Genomic DNA, 17,824 nt, shown 5'->3' with positions numbered 1-17,824 from the left:
CTTCTGATGAGGTTCTAGTTTTCATGTCAAAACCAGTAAGCTTTGTACCAAGTACTGCTCATTTAGTCTCTTCTTGCTGCAGAGCAGTAGCAGAACTTGTGAGCTTACCAGCAAGTTCTCAAACTGTGCAAAGGTGATGGCAATTGGAGTCGTACGAGACCGAAGATCCATGAGCTCTGGGTAGAGTTTGGACTCTCCTTGGGTGAGAAACAACACAGGGTACTTGTTCTGCTTGTGCCGAATCCTGTTGGGGGGAAAACAAAGAATTCACAAGTAGCAAAGGTGCTCAAGAGCAGAATTCCATCTTAATGCTTTTTCCTACATGTTCTCCTAGTCCCCAGGTGGTGCAGTACACTGGCACTACAGTTTAGTACCCAACTGTGTGACAAACTGCTGCTCCTGCCACCATCAGTCAGCATGAAGCCAGCAATGTGCCTGTCTGGGGTGCACTGAGTGTGGCCAGCAGGTTGAGGGAGGTTCTCCTCCCCATCTGCTCTGCCCTGCTGAGGCTTCATCTGGAGTGTTGTGTACAGTATTTGGTCCCCAGTTTAAGAGGGACAGGGAACTACTGGAGAGAGTCCATCAGAGAGCAACTGAAGTGCTGAGGGCCCTGGAGCACCTCTCCAGTGAGGAGAGGCTGAGAGCCCTGGCGCTGTTTAGCTTGGAGAAGAGCAACCCGAGGGGGATCTGAGTAATGATGATCAAGAGCTAAGGGTGGAGGCCAAGAGAATTGGGGCTGGGCTCCTTTCAGTGGTGCCCAGTGATGGGCCACAAACTGTACCCCAGGAGGTTTCACTTAGCATAAGAAAAAAAAAATCCATCTTTGGTGTGAGGGTGACAGAGCCCTGGAGCAGGCTGCCCAGAGAGGTTGTGGAGTCTCCTTGCCTGCAGACTTGCCAAACCCACCTGGCTGCATTCCTGTGCAACCTACCCTAGGTAATCCTGCTCTGGTAGTGGGGCTGGACTAACTCTCTGGAGGTCCCTTCCAAGCCCAACCATTATGTGATGCTTTGGTTCTGTAACATTATTTTTAGGCTGTGGACCTGAGTTCCACCTGGAAGTCCAGCTTTCCCTAAAATGCTTACACAAACTCCTCCAAGGCTGCTCAGCTGTCATTTCCTCCTTAAATGCATGGCAGAGTACAGTGAGGATTCCTCATCAGAATTTCTAAACATAACTAATAGAAAACACCTAAACCTTTCCAGGGCACTGCTGCTATCAGGGTATATAGGAATTGAAAACAGACAGAAGCAGAGTTTTGGGACCAGCACTCTTACCCACTTCCTTCTTAACCCTTTTATTAGTACAAACAAACCAAACCAAACCCTCAAATCCACACCAATCACACACAGGTACTACCAAGCTGTTTCATTTTCTGTCCATTTTAAAAGGTAGATACAGTGATCAAATTGCCCCAGGCAGGCAGGACCCAAGTCAGGCTTGCAAACCCCTGACGTGCAACTGAAAGAGACTTTGTGATACAGGAGTCTTGACACTTTTTTGTGGTGTCAAGAACTGAAGCATTCAGGAAGGCACTTGACAAAAATACCTTCTGTGATTTTCTTCCCATTTATTTTTGGCACTTCTCAGATGGCACTCCAAGTTTAGGTCTAATCAAAGTTACCTGTTTGTTTCCTATTAGGTGTTCTTATGTCCAAAGTAGATTCTCCCAAAGGAAAAAAGGTAAGGCAAAAAGCAGCAATTATTTATCTCTTAACTTACATTGTACAGATGTCTGCATTAAAAGAAGAGAAAACAATTCTTCTCCTCCCAGCATTCATCAAGACAGTTTTTAGGATAATATCCAGGAAGAGGTTCATATCAAAGTAAGTTGACAAGTTGCCATCCCACTGGCCATCCTAGAAAAATAAAAGGACAAGTTTCAGCCATTTCAGTCAAAGTTTACTAAGATTCTTTCACCAGCAAGGATCTCTCCACCTGCTTGAGCCAAAGAAGAATCGAGTTTGCAGGTCTGAACACAAAGCTCAGCCCTACAGGACTGTCAGTCTGAGGTGCAGCTCAGTTCTAACAGCAGAAAGATTTTAGGAAGACTTTTCCAACTGTGGAAATACAAAAGAACTCCATCAAATCTCTACTGCTGTTACTAACTACAAAAAGGCAATAATAAGATATGTAGAGATCAATGAATCACAGAATCACAGAAACATCCAGGTTGGAAAAGCCCCTCAGGGTCACCAAGTCCAACCCATATCCCTACTCTGCAAGGCTCACTCTAAACCACAGCCCCAAGCACCACATCCAAACGAGCTTTAAACACATCCAGGTTGGTGACTGCACCACCTCCCTGGGCAGCATGTTCCAATGTCTGACCACTCTTGCTGGGGAAAAAAATCTTCCCAATGTCCAGTACATACTTCCCCAGTCATAGCCTGAGGCCTTTCCCCTTGTTCTGTCTCAAATTACCTGTGAGAAGAGACCAGCAGCAACCTCTCCACAGCCTCCTTTCAGGAAGCTGCAGACAGCCATGAGGTCTGTCCTCAGCCTCCTCTGTCCCACACTAACCATCCCCAGCTCCTTCAGCCACTTCTCATCAGATTTATTCTCCAGGCCCTTCCCAGCTCTGTTGCCCTCCTCTGGGCTGGCTCCAGTACCTCCACATCCCTCTTGTAATGAGGTGCCCAGCACCTGGACACAACACTTCAGGTGTGGCCTCACCAGAGCAGAGTCCAAGGGGACAATCACCTCCCCGCTCCTGCTGGACACAGCATTTCTAATCCCAGCCAGGATGTCATTGGCTTTCTTGGCCACCTGGGCACTGCTGGCTCCTCTTCAGCTGCTTGTCCACTACAACTCCCAGGTCCCTTTCTGCTGGCATCTCTCCAGCCACACTGCCTCAAGCCTGTAGCACTGCTTGTTGTGGCCCAAGTTCAGGACCTGGCATTTGGCCTTGTTGAAGCTCCTGCCATTAACACTGGCCATGGACCCAACCTATCCAAGTCCCTGTGTAGAGCCTCCCTGCCCTTGTGCAGATCAACACTGTCACCCAACTTGGTGTCACCTGTGAATGTGCTGCTGACACACTCTGTGTCTCCATCAGTGAGATCTCCTTGGTCTCTGAGGGCTGCAGGCCCAAGTCTCTCAGCAGCTGACCCTTCTCTGAAGGCATCAGCAAGTTTCCATGCTTACTGGTAGGACTCCCACCTACCACTGTGCTTTGTTTCCTTCCTCCACTCCAGGCCTCCAGCCCTAGCCTTGCTAACCACCTCCTTCTAGACCTAGGCTCCAGTGCTGCTGAACTGTGTGTGGGCTGCTCCTGCATGGGTTTGCATCTCATCCTGTCTTCACCTGGCCCATGCAGAGCACACCTGACCCACTGGAATCCACTGGCTCTGGAAAAGCTCTTCTATCATAGCACTCTGAGATGCACTCTGAACTTGATCCTCCAGAGACCTGCTGTTGTTTTTAGAGTGTTGATATTGAGAATTCATGCTCCCAGCTTCAGAGAGCAGGGTGTAATAACCCAGGAGTCACATCAACAACCCTCCAAAGGGTGCCATTCTTCCTAGGTCAAACTGCCGCCTCAAGTGACAAGCTTCAGCCAGCAGAATGGCCAAGGGCAAGGAAATCACAAGGAGCTTAGCTTACCCTCTGCTGGCAGATCCACTTGATTTCTATGTTGAACCCAACATCTTCAGAAACAGACTCCAGCACCTGAAAAATAAAAGCACTATGAGTGGACCCCCACAGCACAGCAGCACAGCTGAGCACTGAGGGGCATTCCTGGGAGAACACGTGGCAATTTAAGGCCATAGGCTGTAGGAGCAGACTAAAACATCTGCACAACGTATACAAAATAGCTTTTGAGTTCAGCTTCCAGCTGAGGGCCCAAATCCTTGGGACAACATTTTGACAAGGTACACTGCAAGTCAATTCACCTCAAGAGGAGTGGGAATTGCCCCATTTGTACTCTTGAAGCAGAAGTGGATTTGGGTTGGGTTTTGGTTTGTTGGTTTGCTCCTTTGGGTTTTTTTGTTTGTTTGTTTCATAGAATCAAGCAGGTTGGAAGAGACCTCCAAGATCATCCAGTCCAACCTAGCACCCAGCCCTAGCCAGTCAACCAGACCATGGCACTAAATGCCTCATCCAGGCTTTTCTTGAACACCTCCAGGGACAGTGACTCCACCACTACCCTGGGCAGCCCATTCCAATGTTTACTTACCCAGGAAGAATTTTGTGCCCAAAATTTATCTTAAGTAACATAAAGTCCCTGGTATTAAATTCCCGAGTGTTCCATTCCCATGATGAGATTGAAAGTGACATTCTTTCAAAGAACTGTAAGGTAATCTCAAATCAAAAGGTGAAGTTCACAGGTAATGAAATGAAGGAAAGTTTGGTAGATGATTGTTTGACCCTCCAAAGATGACAGCTATAGAAGGGACTTGTTTACCTTCTCTTAGAGGAAGAAAACTAAAATTGAGGAATAGAAACAGGCAGAGGAATTAATCCTCAGTACTTCAGCCTGTTTTGTCACTATGCAGTGATCTGCTTAGACAGTAAAAAAACAAAATACAGTGAGGCACCACTGACTTGTAGTGATAGGACAAGAGCCTGAATGAAGCTTGAGAAGGGCAGATTGAGAGTGGAGATGAGGAAGAAATTCTTGAGAGTGTGGGTGGGGAAACACTGGCACAGGTTGCCCAAGGAGGCTGTGGCTGCCCCCTCCCTGGAAGTGTTCAAGGCCAGGCTGGATGAGGCCTTGAGCAACCTGGGCTGGTGGAAGGTGTCCCTGCCCATGACAGGGGATTGGAACTGGATGAGCTTTGAGGTTCCTTCCAATCTGAACCATTCTGTGAATCATTGACCTGTAAGTGATGGACATTTCATGCATGCTCTGACACAAGCCTGTGAGTAACTCAACACTAATCATCTTCATAATCTGAATAAAACCAAGCATTGTGGTATAAAAAAGGCCTTAAAAGGAATATTCCTGAGCAGTGCAGACATTAGGAAAAACAAGGAGGGGAAAAACAGTTCTAGAAGAAACAAAGCACCACTGTAAATGATCTTGAACTGCAGTTAACGCTTGTCAGTTGTTTCTGTGACAGAAAAAGCAAACACAGAGCCCAGCACTGGTAAATAACTATCAATGGGAACATCCTAGAAATTCACTTAGCATTCTCCTGTCTGGCTCTGCAGCTTGGTTTTATTCCTCCTAAATCAGCAAAGATTTGTCAGTGCATTAAAATTCAATGCCTAGATGTTAAGCAACTGTAAAGCAGAGCACATCCTGAGCTGTACAACTTGGGATCTTAACTCATGATGCTTTAAAGACAAAGAAACTGTGGATTTGAAGTGCTGACAAGGCTGCAATGGCCCACAATAAAGCACCCATGGGGCCTAAGCCAAAAATCAATAGCCCCTGGCCACACCTGCAATGCTGAAAGCAAAAAGCTGCATGTTCCACCACTTCCATTGCTCCACCCTCACTGCTTACCCTCTGCAGAGAAGGAAAAGGCTGGGTCTCAAAAGCAGAGTTCTCTTCCTCTTTGAAAGATGCTGAAAAGAAATACAAAATACTGAATCCCAAGCAGCAGCAACAGCACTGCTAATCCCAGCAAGGAAAGAATGTCAGGGCCTTCAAGGAACAGAATAAGGTCTGTGCTCAGATTACCTAAGCCTGGCATTCTCCTGATATGGTGATGGCAGCTTCTGGAAAGCTTGGCCAGACTGTTCATCAGAAACATCTTCTCCCATACCCCATCACTTCAGCCATTAAATCCCAGCCTGTAGCAGCAGGCCTGCCTGCCAAGGCTCCCTAGTGATCTTTGCCCTGACAGGCAGGATGGCTGAGACACTCTGCCATCCCTTCCAAAAAGGCAGACCAAGGCCAGAAGTTTGAGGAACCAATAAGATACCCTACAGCAGTTCCCAAAGCTGCTGTGCACAGTTCTAAAGAGCTGCCAAAAAGCTGCATTTAAAGCAGCATGAAACAGAAACTGTGATGAATAGTCAGAAGAATACACTGATCGAAGCATCCACCTTCTAGAGCTCCCTGCCTTGCACCCACCTTCTAGAGCTGACCCCAATGCATCCACCTTCTAGAGCTCCCTTGCACCCACTTTCTAGAGCTGCCCCCCGCATTTACCTTCCAGCCCCTGTCCCTCTTCCCAGAGAAGTCACTCTCATCGAGCTCTTGACTTCCTTGCAAAGGACAATGACCTCTACTGCACATGTAAAATGAAAAGGAATTCCACAGGCATTTAGAAATGTTCCCAGTGAACCCAAAACAGGCCTAGTGCAAGATTGCAGCCCCAGAGTGGCAACCCAGCAGCCTCCAGGTCCTGACAACTGAGTACCTACCGTTGTGATCCTTCACTTTCAGGGCAGTCACATGAGCCAGCTAAAGAGCACCAAAAAGAATCCAATTAGCAAATATTTCACCCACAAAGATCTTCCTGCATCTAAATCCTAACTTAGAAAGTCTTGAAGTTTTAAAGGGTTATAGCTTCAGTCATGTGTAAAAGAACAAAAGGAAATGGAGGCCTGTGGCCAGTGCTGTTCCCCAGGGGTCAATATTGGATCCAGTTTTGTTCAGCACCTTCATCAATGACCAGGATGAGGGCACAGAGTGGACCCTCAGCAGGGTCACTGATGACACCACACTGGGGGTGGTGTCTGACACCTGCCAGGCTGTGCTGCCACCCAATGAGATCTGGACAGGCTGAGAGCTGGGGGAACCTCATAAAGTAAGGACATGCAGAGCTCAGCATGTGGGGAGGAGCAACAGCAGGCACCAGGACAGGTTAGGAGTTGCCCTGCTGGAAAGCAGCTCCATGGAGAAAGCCCTTGGAGTGCTGTGCACAGCAAGCTCTGCATGGGGCAGCAGTGTGCCCTTGTGGCCAAGAGGGCTAAGGGCATCCTGGGGTGCAGCAAGGAAGTGTGGCCAGCAGGGATAGGGAGGTTGTCCTGCCCCTCTGCTCTGCCCTACAGAGACCACACCTGCAATGCTGTGCCCAGTTTGCAGCTCCTCAGTTCAAGAGAGTCCAGTGGAGAGCCAAGGACTCCAGCCAGTGGAGATCATCTACTCCAGTCATGAGGATGACTGGGGAATGTAAGCATCCCCCCATGGAGAAAGGCTGAGAGCCCTGGGGCTGTTTAGTCTGGAGAAGACCAAGAGGGGATCTAATCAATGTCTATCAATATCAGAGGGGTCAGTGTCAAGTGGAAGGTCTCACTTGGTGGTGCACAGTAATAAGAAGAGGAACAATGGACACAAACTTGAACACAGAAAGTTCCACCTCAACATGAGGAGAAACTTTGATGGTGTGAGGGTGCTGGAGGCCTGGAGCAGGCTGCCCAGATAGATTGTGGAGTCTCCTTCTATGGAGGCCTTTCAAACCCACCTGGATGTGTTCCTGGGCAGACTACCCTGGGTGATCCTGCTCTGGCAGGGGTTTGGACTGGATGATTTCTGGAGATCCCTTCCAACCTCTATCATCCTGTGCTTCTGTGAAATCCTAGCACACATTGCTGCTTTCTTTCAAACTTGGAAAATGCAAAAATCCAAAGGAAATTTTCTTACTGAAAATTCAGAAAACACATTCAAGGGCAGCAACATCCACAACATCATTTCACATAAAGGTGTGGAGAAGTCTGACCATCAAATCCTCCTCTGTCAGATGTCAGACTCAGTGTTTCCAACCAAGCACAGACAAAGGGCTGACAGCAGCTTTATCCTGAGACAGAAACAGGCCAGGCACTGGGCCAACTCCCTCATTCTACTCCGATTCTAGCTCCACAAAAAAGAGAGGACAAAGTAATTTTAAGTTAAAATAGAGTCCTTGGACCAGCAGATGCTTCCTTGGCTGATGACAGGTATCTACATGGGTCTTCAGTGGCCCAGCCTAAATCCCTGACTCTCCTCCTGTAGGCAGAGTGCCTCTGTTTGGAAGGCAGTGATAGCCAAGTACATATAAACAATCAGTTAGTGCTGCCCAGTCTGAACAATCCTTGCCATTGAATCATGGACCCTTCTACACCTCCACACACAACTCCAGAACAGCTCAGGTTGGAAGGGACCTCAAGTATCATCTACTCCAATTCCTTGCCATACCCAGGGGCACCTCTCAGCTACACTTGGCTGCTCAAAGATTCATCCATCCTGGTCTTAAACACCTCCAAGGAAGAGGTATCCACAACCAATCTGGGCAACTTGTTCCAGAGTCTCACCACTCTCCTACTGAAGAACTTCTTCCTCAGCTCTACTCTAACCCTGCTCTGCCTCAGCTTCAAACCATTCTCCCTTGGCCTGTCTCTAGACACCCTCAGGAAAAGTCCCTCTGCAGCCTTCCTGTAGGATCCCTTCAGCTATTGCAAGGCAGTTCTAATGTCCTTCTGGAGTTTTCTCTTCTCCAGACTGAACACCTCCAGCTGCCTCAGCCTATCCTCATAGCAGAAGTGCTCCAGCCCTTGGATCATCTTTGTGGCCTCCAATGCATATTGCTCCAACAGCACTTTTATCTCCAAGGTGTAGCTCAACATCTGCTGTGTTTGAAAGCAGGAGAGCTGTGGTGCTGAGGGCCATGGCTTAGCCCCAGGCTTGTTGGAGTTAGAGAATGGATGGGCTGGATGATCTCAAAGGGCTTTTCCAACCCAATCAACTCTGTGAACCATCATATGGTTCCCTGTCAACAGGGAAACAGCTGAACATTGGGCAGTCTGTGACAAATTATTTCTACTTCAAAGACTTCACAGCATTGCTTTAACACCACTGCCACTGGCCCTTATTTGTTAAACATGATCAGTGTTAGCACCATGATGTGGATCTGCACAAGTTTCCAGAGCATCTTTTGAGGACATAAGCAACAAAATTCACTCCAGTTGCACCTATGGCTCAAAAATACTGCTCTTGCAGTTGGTTATTTTTTCTACTAGTACAACTTGAAACCCCTGTGTTCTGTTCAAACAGCAGTTACTGCAAAAAGAAAACCACAGTTTGAAGCTGTCCACAGAGGAGATCAGACTGGAGATCAGTCACAATACCTTCAGCAGCTGTAGCTGATCAAATGTGAGTTCTTTGACTGCAATCTCGAACAGTTCCAAAGGTTCTGTATCCAGTTTCTTTGAAGGGAATTAACACAAATTAAGCATCACCAAAAACAACAACAAAAAGAGCCTCCATGCTTTTAAAATGGGGACATTAAAGGCAGCTTTCTCTCTTTTGCTGGCAAGTAAGATGGTCAGTTTTCAGGAGGCAGCACAGGCGTGCAGAAGCATACAACAGGTGTCAATTGATACAAACGGCATTGGGTCCTTCACTCAAGCCTAGAGGCTTCAAAGCCTTTTCCTCAGCAGTTAGCACATTTCTGCTGTTAAATCCTGAGCAATTCAGGAAAACAGTTTGCCAGCAATGAAATGCATTACAAAATACACCAAGGCAATTCCGTTTGTTATTGCCTATCTAATAGGTCAGACTAAGAGAGGTGTCCTGCTGAAAGTGAGATGTTTACTGTCAATCCACTCTTCACTGTGAAGACATTTTTACTCCACCAGCCAGTGCTGATATATTGGCACTCAAGGTTTGTATTCCTCACTGCACTTTCATTTCCACCACGGTCCAAAACCAAACTCCTTATAAATCTCAATATCAAGACGGCTGTGTGTCATGACACAGACTTAGTGCCAAGAAGAAAGAAAACTCCTGTTGCAGTCTGCTCTGCCATGCTGCCTTTGTTTTCACTGCCAGAACTAAAAAGGAAGACTAGGACAAAACAGAGTCCAACTGCAGCTTCATGTGCTAAGCAGCTTTCAAGAGCCATTTTCCACTCCCAGATTCTCTCTCCTAATTCCTTTACTTCTGTTTCAGCAAGCAGCTCTTCAGCCTCACTTGCTGCCCCAGCAAGACAAAAAGTATGTTGTTTAAACTCACAGTTAAAGGACAGAGCAAAATGTTGAAGTAAAAACAAAATGCTAAACAAAGACTTAGAAAAGTTAATAGAAGATAAGCCATCTGTGGCTGATCAGACTCCCTAAGTGAAGGAGATCCTTGCTCATCAGTGGCTAATCAGGCTCCCTAAGAGAAGGAGATCATCCGTGGCTAATCAGACTCCCTACGTGAAGGAGATCATCTGTGGCTAATCAGACTCCCTAAGTGAAGGAGATCCTTGTTCATCTGTGGCTCCTCAAACTCCTTAAATGGAGATCCTTGGTTTATTCCACTTTTTCCTCCATCAACTGGCCACTAGTGGGATACCAAACAAGACAGACTTTGGATTCACTTCAAGAGCTTTTCTGACTACCTAGCTGCTCAAGAGGTGCTAACCTCTGAGTATTAGTCAGGCTGAGAATCATGCTGACTTGCTCAAAAAATAACCAGAAGTTCCTGCTCTTATAGTCTAAGAGAGTCACAGAGGTGCTGCTAATTGTAGTGGAGGTGTAGGTCTGAAGAGTCTCAAACCATGCCTCTGAACTGCTGTTGCTACAACAAAAGAAACTCAACTTCCCTGCTCTCCTTTATGCTGCCTTTTGATTCCCACTGCATCCCTTGATTGGCCAGAATTGTTTGTAGGACAGCTTGCAGTGGTCACACTTAAAAATGAAATACAGAGAGAGCCTTCCTTACCTTCTTCATGGCCATGCAACAGGTGAGGTCGTGGTACACAATAGGCACATGGTCTTTAGAGAGATGAACATCAAATTCCACATATGCTGCTCCCTACAAAAATGGGAAAGCACAAAGAAGAAACACAACTCCAGTAACTACAGATGCACAATGGCTGCAGGACTGCAGATAAGCTGCCAAGCATTCAGAGCTCCAGGACATCAACCAGAAGCTGACTGCAACTGGCTTTTACACAGCAAGCAATAGTCAGCAAGAAAAGAACCACATGGAAAAGGATCTTAATGTCCAGGATGCACTTCTGATCTATAGAACTTGCTTCATCTTGCAAGACCTCTGGCAACATTCAAATATTGTAAACTTCATTTGAGAAAGGTTAAGATGATTGTTTTAGAACATAGATGCCTTTGCAGTGTCCTTTCTCCCTCCTCCCCACAACCTCACCAAGAGACAAGTGACTGCAAAAGTTTAGGAAGATGTTCTGAGGAGCTTCTGGAGTCACCATAGAATGGTTTGGGTTAGAAGGGACCTTAAAGATCATTTAGTTCCAGTCTTGTCCTCACAGTCAAGAAGGCCAGTAGGTCAACAGAGGTAGTCCTGCGCCTCTACTCTGCCCTGCTGAGGCTGCATCTGGAGTACTGTGCCAAGTTCTGGGCCCCCCAGTTCAGGAGGGACACAGAACTGCTTGAGAGTCCAGCACAGAGCCACAAAGATGATGAAGGGAATGGAACAGCTCTGTTATGAGGAGAGACTGAGGGAGGTAGGGCTTGGAGCTAGGAGCCCGAGAGTTGACCTTATCAATGTTTATAAGATGCAAAGGTGAGTGGCAGGAGGCTGGAGCCAGGCTCTGCTGGGTGATGCCCAGTGACAGGACAAGGGGCACTGGGTGGAAGCTGAGCCATAGGAAGTTTCATGGAAACACGAGGAGGATTTTTTTCCCTGTGAGGGTGACAGAACACTGGAACAGGCTGCCCAGGGGGGTTGTGGAGTCTCCCTCTCTGGAGATATTCAAACCCCACCTGCATGTGTTCTGGTATAGGACATTCTGCTCTGGCAGAGGGGGTGGACTGGATGAGCTTTGGAGGTCTCTTCCAGTTCCTGACATTCTGTGACTGCGATTCTGGGGTGCATGAAGATGCCAGTAGTTCCCTGTCCCTCTTGAACTGGGGAGCCCAGAACTAGAGACACCTTTCCAGATGATGCCTCCTCCTCTACTCTGCCCTGCTGATGCCTTATGTGGAATGTTGTGTCCAGTTCTGGGCTCCCCAGTTCAAGAAGGACAGGGAACTCCTGGAGAAAGTCTAGTGCAGACTGCAAAGATGCTGAGGGGCCTGGAGCATCTCTGTGAGGAGGAAAGGCTTAGAGACCTGAGGCTTTTTAGCCTGAAGAAGAGCAGCTCCAGAGGGGATCTCATCAATGCTGATAAAGTTTGGGGGCCAAGAAAATGGGGCTGGGTTCTCTTCACTGGTGTGCAGTGACAGGACAGGGGCAATGGACAGACTGGAACCCAAGAGGTTTCACGTAAGGAAAAACATTCCTCACTCTGAGGGTGCTGGAGCCTGGACCAGGCTGCTCAGAAAGGTTGTGGAATCTCCTCTCCAGAGATTTCAAACCTGCCCAGACACATTCCTGTGCAAGCTGCCCTAGGTGATTCTGCTCTACCAGGGGCTGGGACTCAATCTCCACAGGTCCCCTCCCAACCCCTACCATTCTGTGGTCTTTGTGTCATTGTTATCTCAACTCTTCACCCTGAAAATAGCAGACAGAAGCTAGACAAGGAACTTCTGAATGTCCTTCTGGCTTTGGTGACTCTGCTGCAGTGTCAACCTTATCATAGATCATTTCAGGGACTGAGATTACTGGAAGGAACAAGTGACCACCTCAGTTACAGATTGAAGCACCTGAAACCAGTTATCTCCTAAACTGAGTCTCATCTTGGAATCCCAACTCTTGCTTGCACTGAAACAAAGGACTGTTTTGTTCTACCAGCTCAGCTCTCATGTCTGCTTTTGGGACATTGATTTCAGACACTCAGCTGTGACAAAGCAAGATCTCTGCCACCTCAGAGTATGCTGACAGACTCCAGAAACTCACTCATTTGTCCAATATTATTCCATCCCTTTGTCTCTGCAGGGTTGAAACCATTTTTCCCTGTATCAGAACACCACCAGAGCACATTAGATAAATGTGTGGGTGTTTTTTTGAGGAGCTTGAGAACGAGAGTCTGCTCTAGCTCTGGCTTTTCTCCCTCTCTCTCAAGGCTTTTCCCCAGTGACTTGATGGAAGTTTGCTTGGTTTTTTTATCAGTGCAATTACCATTCATCTACTGAATCATGGAAGTCAAGCACACAGCCCAGGCCAGGGTTAACCAGCCAGGCACATCCACGTGCAAACGCGCGTACATACGTGACTAGCAGCATTCCTCAGAGAGGCAATAGTGTTCTCCTGAACTTTAGCCAGCCTGCAACAACAGCCAGGAGAAAGGGTTTGTTAGCTGCAGCACCACACAACACCCTCCCCCCAAGCTTTTGCTTTGGAGAACACCCACATCTAACACCCAGCTGACCTAAATGATTATGGCTTGGAGCTTTTAAACTGCTTCTTCAAGTGACATGAGTGAAACTAAACACGATGCCCTCCCCAGCTGCAGGTGCAAACCAACTTACTTAGCTGTTGTGGTAGAATTTCCTGCTCCTCTGTGTCCAACATCTAGAGTTGTTCTTGGTTTCCAGTATTTAGCATAAGAAGCCTTCATATCACAAGTGTATCCCTGGATTGGCTTGATGATGATGTAGTCCACTGCAAGAAAAACATCCAATGCTTCAGGTGTCACTGGCTAAGGGATTGCTTCCAGTAAAGGCATCTACAGTTCTTGGCATCAACTGTACCTCTAACTTTTCCAATTGTCTTTCTGGGGTTTCTGCTCATAATAGCAAGTGTAAGAATTCCAGCACTCTTTCCCTGTTCTGCAATCGTGGATGATAGGAGGCAGGCAGAGCCTACATGACCTGGGAGCACGTCTCCTTGTACTACCTTCTCACCTAAATCTTCCTGAAAAAGAAAGCAAAGGAAAAAAAACAAAACACCTACAGTTACATACAGGTGAGAACTCCAAACAGCCTCTCCCTTGCTCCTTAGGAAGATCGACACAGCCACTGAGGCAACAGAAATTTCTTGTGTGTTACAGAAAACAATAAATTTGGGCAAAAATATTGTTTCATGCAGCAGAGTATTGTAAATCACTGGGAGGAAAAAGAAATTGAGGATGGAAATCAGTCATAGCATGGATCAGGTTGGAAGGCACCTCAGAGATCAGTCTTGATTTGAATGAGGCTAGAGGGGCACTCTGGAGTGACCTGGGTAGGTCCCAACATTAATGGGATGAGTTTCAATAAGGCCAAATGCCACTTGGGACTCAACAACCCCAAGCAATGCTACAGGCTTCGGGCAGTGTGGCTGGAAAGCTGCCAGCAGAAAGAGACCTGGGGGCTGTAATAGACAGGCAGCTGAACATGAGCCAGCAGTGTGCCCAGGTGGGCAAGAAGGCCAATGGCATCCTGGCTTGTATTAAAAATGCTGTGTCCAGCAGGAGCAGGGAGGTGATTATCTCCTTGGACTCGGCTTTGGTGAGACCACACCTTGAGTCTTGTGTCCAGTTTTGGGCACCCCAATATGAGAGATGTGGAGGTGCTGGAGCAGGTCCAGAGGAGGGTAAGGAAGCTGGGAAGGGCCTAGAGAATAAATATGATGAGGAGCAACCGAGGGAGCTGGGGATGGTGAAACAGAGGAGGCTTAGGGCAGTCCTTATGGCTGTCTACAGCTACCTTAAGGGACATCGTGCAGCGGCTGCTGCTGGGCTCTTCTCTCCAGCTAAATGGAGACAGAACAAGGGGGAATGGCCACAAGCTGAGACTGGGGAGGTTTAGATTGGACATTAGGAAAAAAAAAAAATCCATGGAGAGAGTGGAATGAGCTGCCCAGGGAGGTGGTGCAGTCACCAGCCCTGTATGTGTTTAAGGGTCATTTGGATGTGGTGCTTGGGGATATGGTTTAGGGTGAATCTTGTACAGTAGGGTTCTAGGTTGGACTTGGTGATCCTGAGGGTCCTTGTCAACCTGGATGTTTCTGTGATCATCATCTCCAACTCCTCTGCCATGGACAGAGACAGCTCTCAGCTAGACCTGGTTGCCCAAGGCCTCGTCCAGCCTGGCCTTGAACACAAAGAGTTTGCAAAGACAATGGGCAGAGTGACTGTGGAAGTCTTTGAAACTCTCCGATTTGGTGAGCTTGTCAGATCAAAGCTGCGTGTGTGCAATAGTCTGAGCTGGGTAAATCCCAAGCCACCTTTAGAACAAAGATGAAGGGCAGCAACACATTAACACATACCTTAAAATACACTTCAAAAAACCCTCTTTGTATTCCTCTGTAGGGACAGAGGAGGGCAGCTAATATGCAGAACATGCACTGGACTATAATCAAGTTCCTGCCCATGGCAGGGGGTTGGAACTAGATGATCCTTGTGGTCCCTTCCAACCCTGACTGATTCTATGATTCCAAGTTTGGGAACTATGGAGCCATTTTGCAACTAAGAGCCTAAGTCATATTTACTCAACTCTGCTGAGACCCCACCTTCAACACTGCCTCCAGTTTTAGCATCCCCAGCAAAAGGAGGACACAGAGCTGCTGCAGAGAGTCCAGGAGCCCATAGAGATGATCCAAGGACTATGAGGTGATATCACAAAGATGATCCTCATCTATCAGGACAGGCTGAGGGAGCTGGGGGTGTTCAGCTTGGAGAAGACAAGACTTCAGGGGGACCTTAGTGCTGCCCTGCAATAGCTGAAGGGATCCTACAGGAAGGCTGTATATGGACTTTTCCTGAGGATGTCTAGAAACAGGACAAGGGGGAATAGTTTGGAGCTGAGGCAGAGCAGGGTAGACTGGAGCTGAGGGAGGAGTTCCTCAGTACAAGCTTTGTGAGACTCTGGAATAGGTTGCCCAGGGAGTTTGTGGCTGCCTCCTTCTTGGGCTTGTTCAAGACCATGCTGGGTGAAGCCTTGGACAACCTGGGCTAGGTGACAGATGTCTCTGTCCATGGCAAGAGGGCTGGAGTAGATGATCTCAGAGGTCACTTCCAACCTGAGCCATTCTATGGTTAAGGGCATTTACAGACCAAAGATAATGCTTAAAACTATCTTCTGCATAAACAATATGAAGGAAATAAAGTGGTTTTATTTAAAACAACTAAGACCAATTTGGAACATTAACATCTTTAAGGCAAAAGATAGAGTGTGAAGTAATAGATTCAGTACTGAGAACCTGCAAACACCCACTTTTAATTAGTAATAGTTCAGAGAAATCTGTTTATAACTTAAAACCCCATATTAAACACTTGCACATAAACACTGTTAAGGTGGAAGAAGCAGCAACAAAGTCTAGTTCTGGCAGAGGATACAAATCAAGCCAACCTAACTACATGCAATACTGAACACTAAGACTTGAGATGAATTTCCAGTGACGTCTAGATAAGCAGAAAAGAATTCTCACAAAACTTTCTATGCAAGCTCAAGAAGATTCAGCAAAGTGGGGTGGTAGCAAATAACCTACTAACTTGTTTACTACACAGGATCAGAGGATGTTAGGGTTTAGAAGGGGGCTCTGGAGATCTTCCAGTCCAACTCCCCCGCCAGAGCAGGACCAGAGAATATAGCACAGGTCACACAGGAACACATTCAGACAGGCTGGAAAGGCTCCAGAGAAGGAGACTCCACAACCTCTCTGGGCAGCCTGTGCCAGGGCTCTGGCACCCTTACAGTCAAGAATTTCTTCCTCACGTTGAGATGAAACTTCCTGTGCTGGAGTTTCCATCCATTGCCCCTTATGCTCTCTCAGGGCACAAGTGAGAAGAGGAGCCCAGAAGCTACACAAATCTAGAAGCTACAGCACGCCAGGCATCAGACCCACCCCAGGAGCGAAACCTTCATAGTAAGTGGCTAACTCCCAAAGACAGACTGGAGCTGTTTTTTAGTTCTGAAGAGCCATACCTCAAAGAAATCAAAGATTAACTCCAGGTTGTCAGGCTCCATGGTCTGAATTGTGTACTCGATCCATCGGTCTGGCTGCAGGGCGTAGCCACAGTCAGGCTGCGTGTGCCGGCACTTGTATTCGTTGTTGCTGATCAAGGAGAACTCAACAGTGTTGGCCATTTTCTGAGGGACAGTAGGGGATATTTTCTCCTGGCCCTCTTCATCATCCTCATCTTCCTCTAAGCCTTCAAGAGTCAGTTTTACTCTATTCAAGCAGAAAAACAAAACAAATGGTTAAGTCACAGCAGTGTCTTTGGAAATGCCGAAGAATTAGAAAGAAGCTTGAGCAGAAGCTCATAAACACAAGAACTCTCCTCACCACCAGCTCTCTCTACAGCACAGGGCTGCAGACAGCCTGCAGACAGAAGGAATTACCACAGAAACATCCAAGTTGGCAAAGCCCTTAAGGATCACCAAGTCCAACCTATAACCCTACTCTACAAGCCTCACCTTAAACCATATCCCTAAGCACCACATCCAAACGACCCTTAAACACAGCCAGGGTGGGTGGCTCCATCACCTCCCTGGACAACATATTCCAGTCCCTGACCACTCCCTCTATGAAAAACTTTTTTCTGATGTCCAACCTAAACATCCCCAGTCTCAGCTTGAGGCCATTCCACCTTATTCTGTCTCGAATCACCTCAAATCACCAGCAGCAGCCTCTCCACACAGCCATGAGGTCTGCCCTCAGCCTCCTCTGTTTCACGCTAACCATCTCCAGCTCCCTCAGTTACTCCTCATCAGATTTGTTCTCTAGGCACTTCACAGCTTAGTTTCCCTCCTCTGGACCCACTTCAGCACCTCCACATCCTTGTATTGTAGCGTCCAAAACTGTAGACACCACAAGGATTCTCCTCACCACCGCTTCTCTCTACAGGACAGGGCTGCAAGCAGCCTGTAGACACCACAAGGATTCTCTGCCTCTCTCTACAGGACAGGGCTGTAGCAGCCTGTAGAGAGCCACAGTGCCCAAAGGCCAATGAACAGCACTGCAAATAGCAGTACTCATTCCAGATCAATGCCTGAAAAGTGGTGGCAGCTAAGACACAACTAAGCCTCTGGGAACACTGATAAGGCAGACAAGTGTGTGCTATTAGACATAAACCAAAGAGTCTGAAGGCACCAGTAAGTCTCTCAAGAAACCCCAAAGGACCAT

The 17,824-nt window shown here is 47.4% G+C and overlaps 1 protein-coding gene across 2 annotated transcripts in view; it reads right to left on the bottom strand.

Annotated features, from left to right (window-relative positions):
- GPCPD1 (glycerophosphocholine phosphodiesterase 1) overlaps positions 1 to 17,824 on the bottom strand; it is a 56,678-nt gene that overhangs the window by 9,232 nt on the left and 29,622 nt on the right. For both annotated transcript variants that reach the window (XM_064146241.1, XM_064146242.1), the window contains exons 8-18: positions 16,624 to 16,870; positions 13,468 to 13,630; positions 13,246 to 13,378; positions 12,986 to 13,040; positions 10,583 to 10,675; positions 9,004 to 9,081; positions 6,322 to 6,361; positions 5,456 to 5,517; positions 3,607 to 3,672; positions 1,723 to 1,859; positions 109 to 244 (exon numbers count right to left, since the gene is read on the bottom strand). In XM_064146241.1, coding sequence (XP_064002311.1) covers positions 109 to 244; positions 1,723 to 1,859; positions 3,607 to 3,672; positions 5,456 to 5,517; positions 6,322 to 6,361; positions 9,004 to 9,081; positions 10,583 to 10,675; positions 12,986 to 13,040; positions 13,246 to 13,378; positions 13,468 to 13,630; positions 16,624 to 16,870 — 1,210 coding nt within the window. The remainder of the gene's footprint in view (positions 1 to 108; positions 245 to 1,722; positions 1,860 to 3,606; positions 3,673 to 5,455; positions 5,518 to 6,321; positions 6,362 to 9,003; positions 9,082 to 10,582; positions 10,676 to 12,985; positions 13,041 to 13,245; positions 13,379 to 13,467; positions 13,631 to 16,623; positions 16,871 to 17,824) is intronic.

Source organism: Pogoniulus pusillus, chromosome 7 (assembly GCF_015220805.1).
Source record: "Pogoniulus pusillus isolate bPogPus1 chromosome 7, bPogPus1.pri, whole genome shotgun sequence".
NCBI lineage: Eukaryota > Metazoa > Chordata > Aves > Piciformes > Lybiidae > Pogoniulus > Pogoniulus pusillus.
This window is presented reverse-complemented; position numbering and strand designations above follow the sequence as displayed.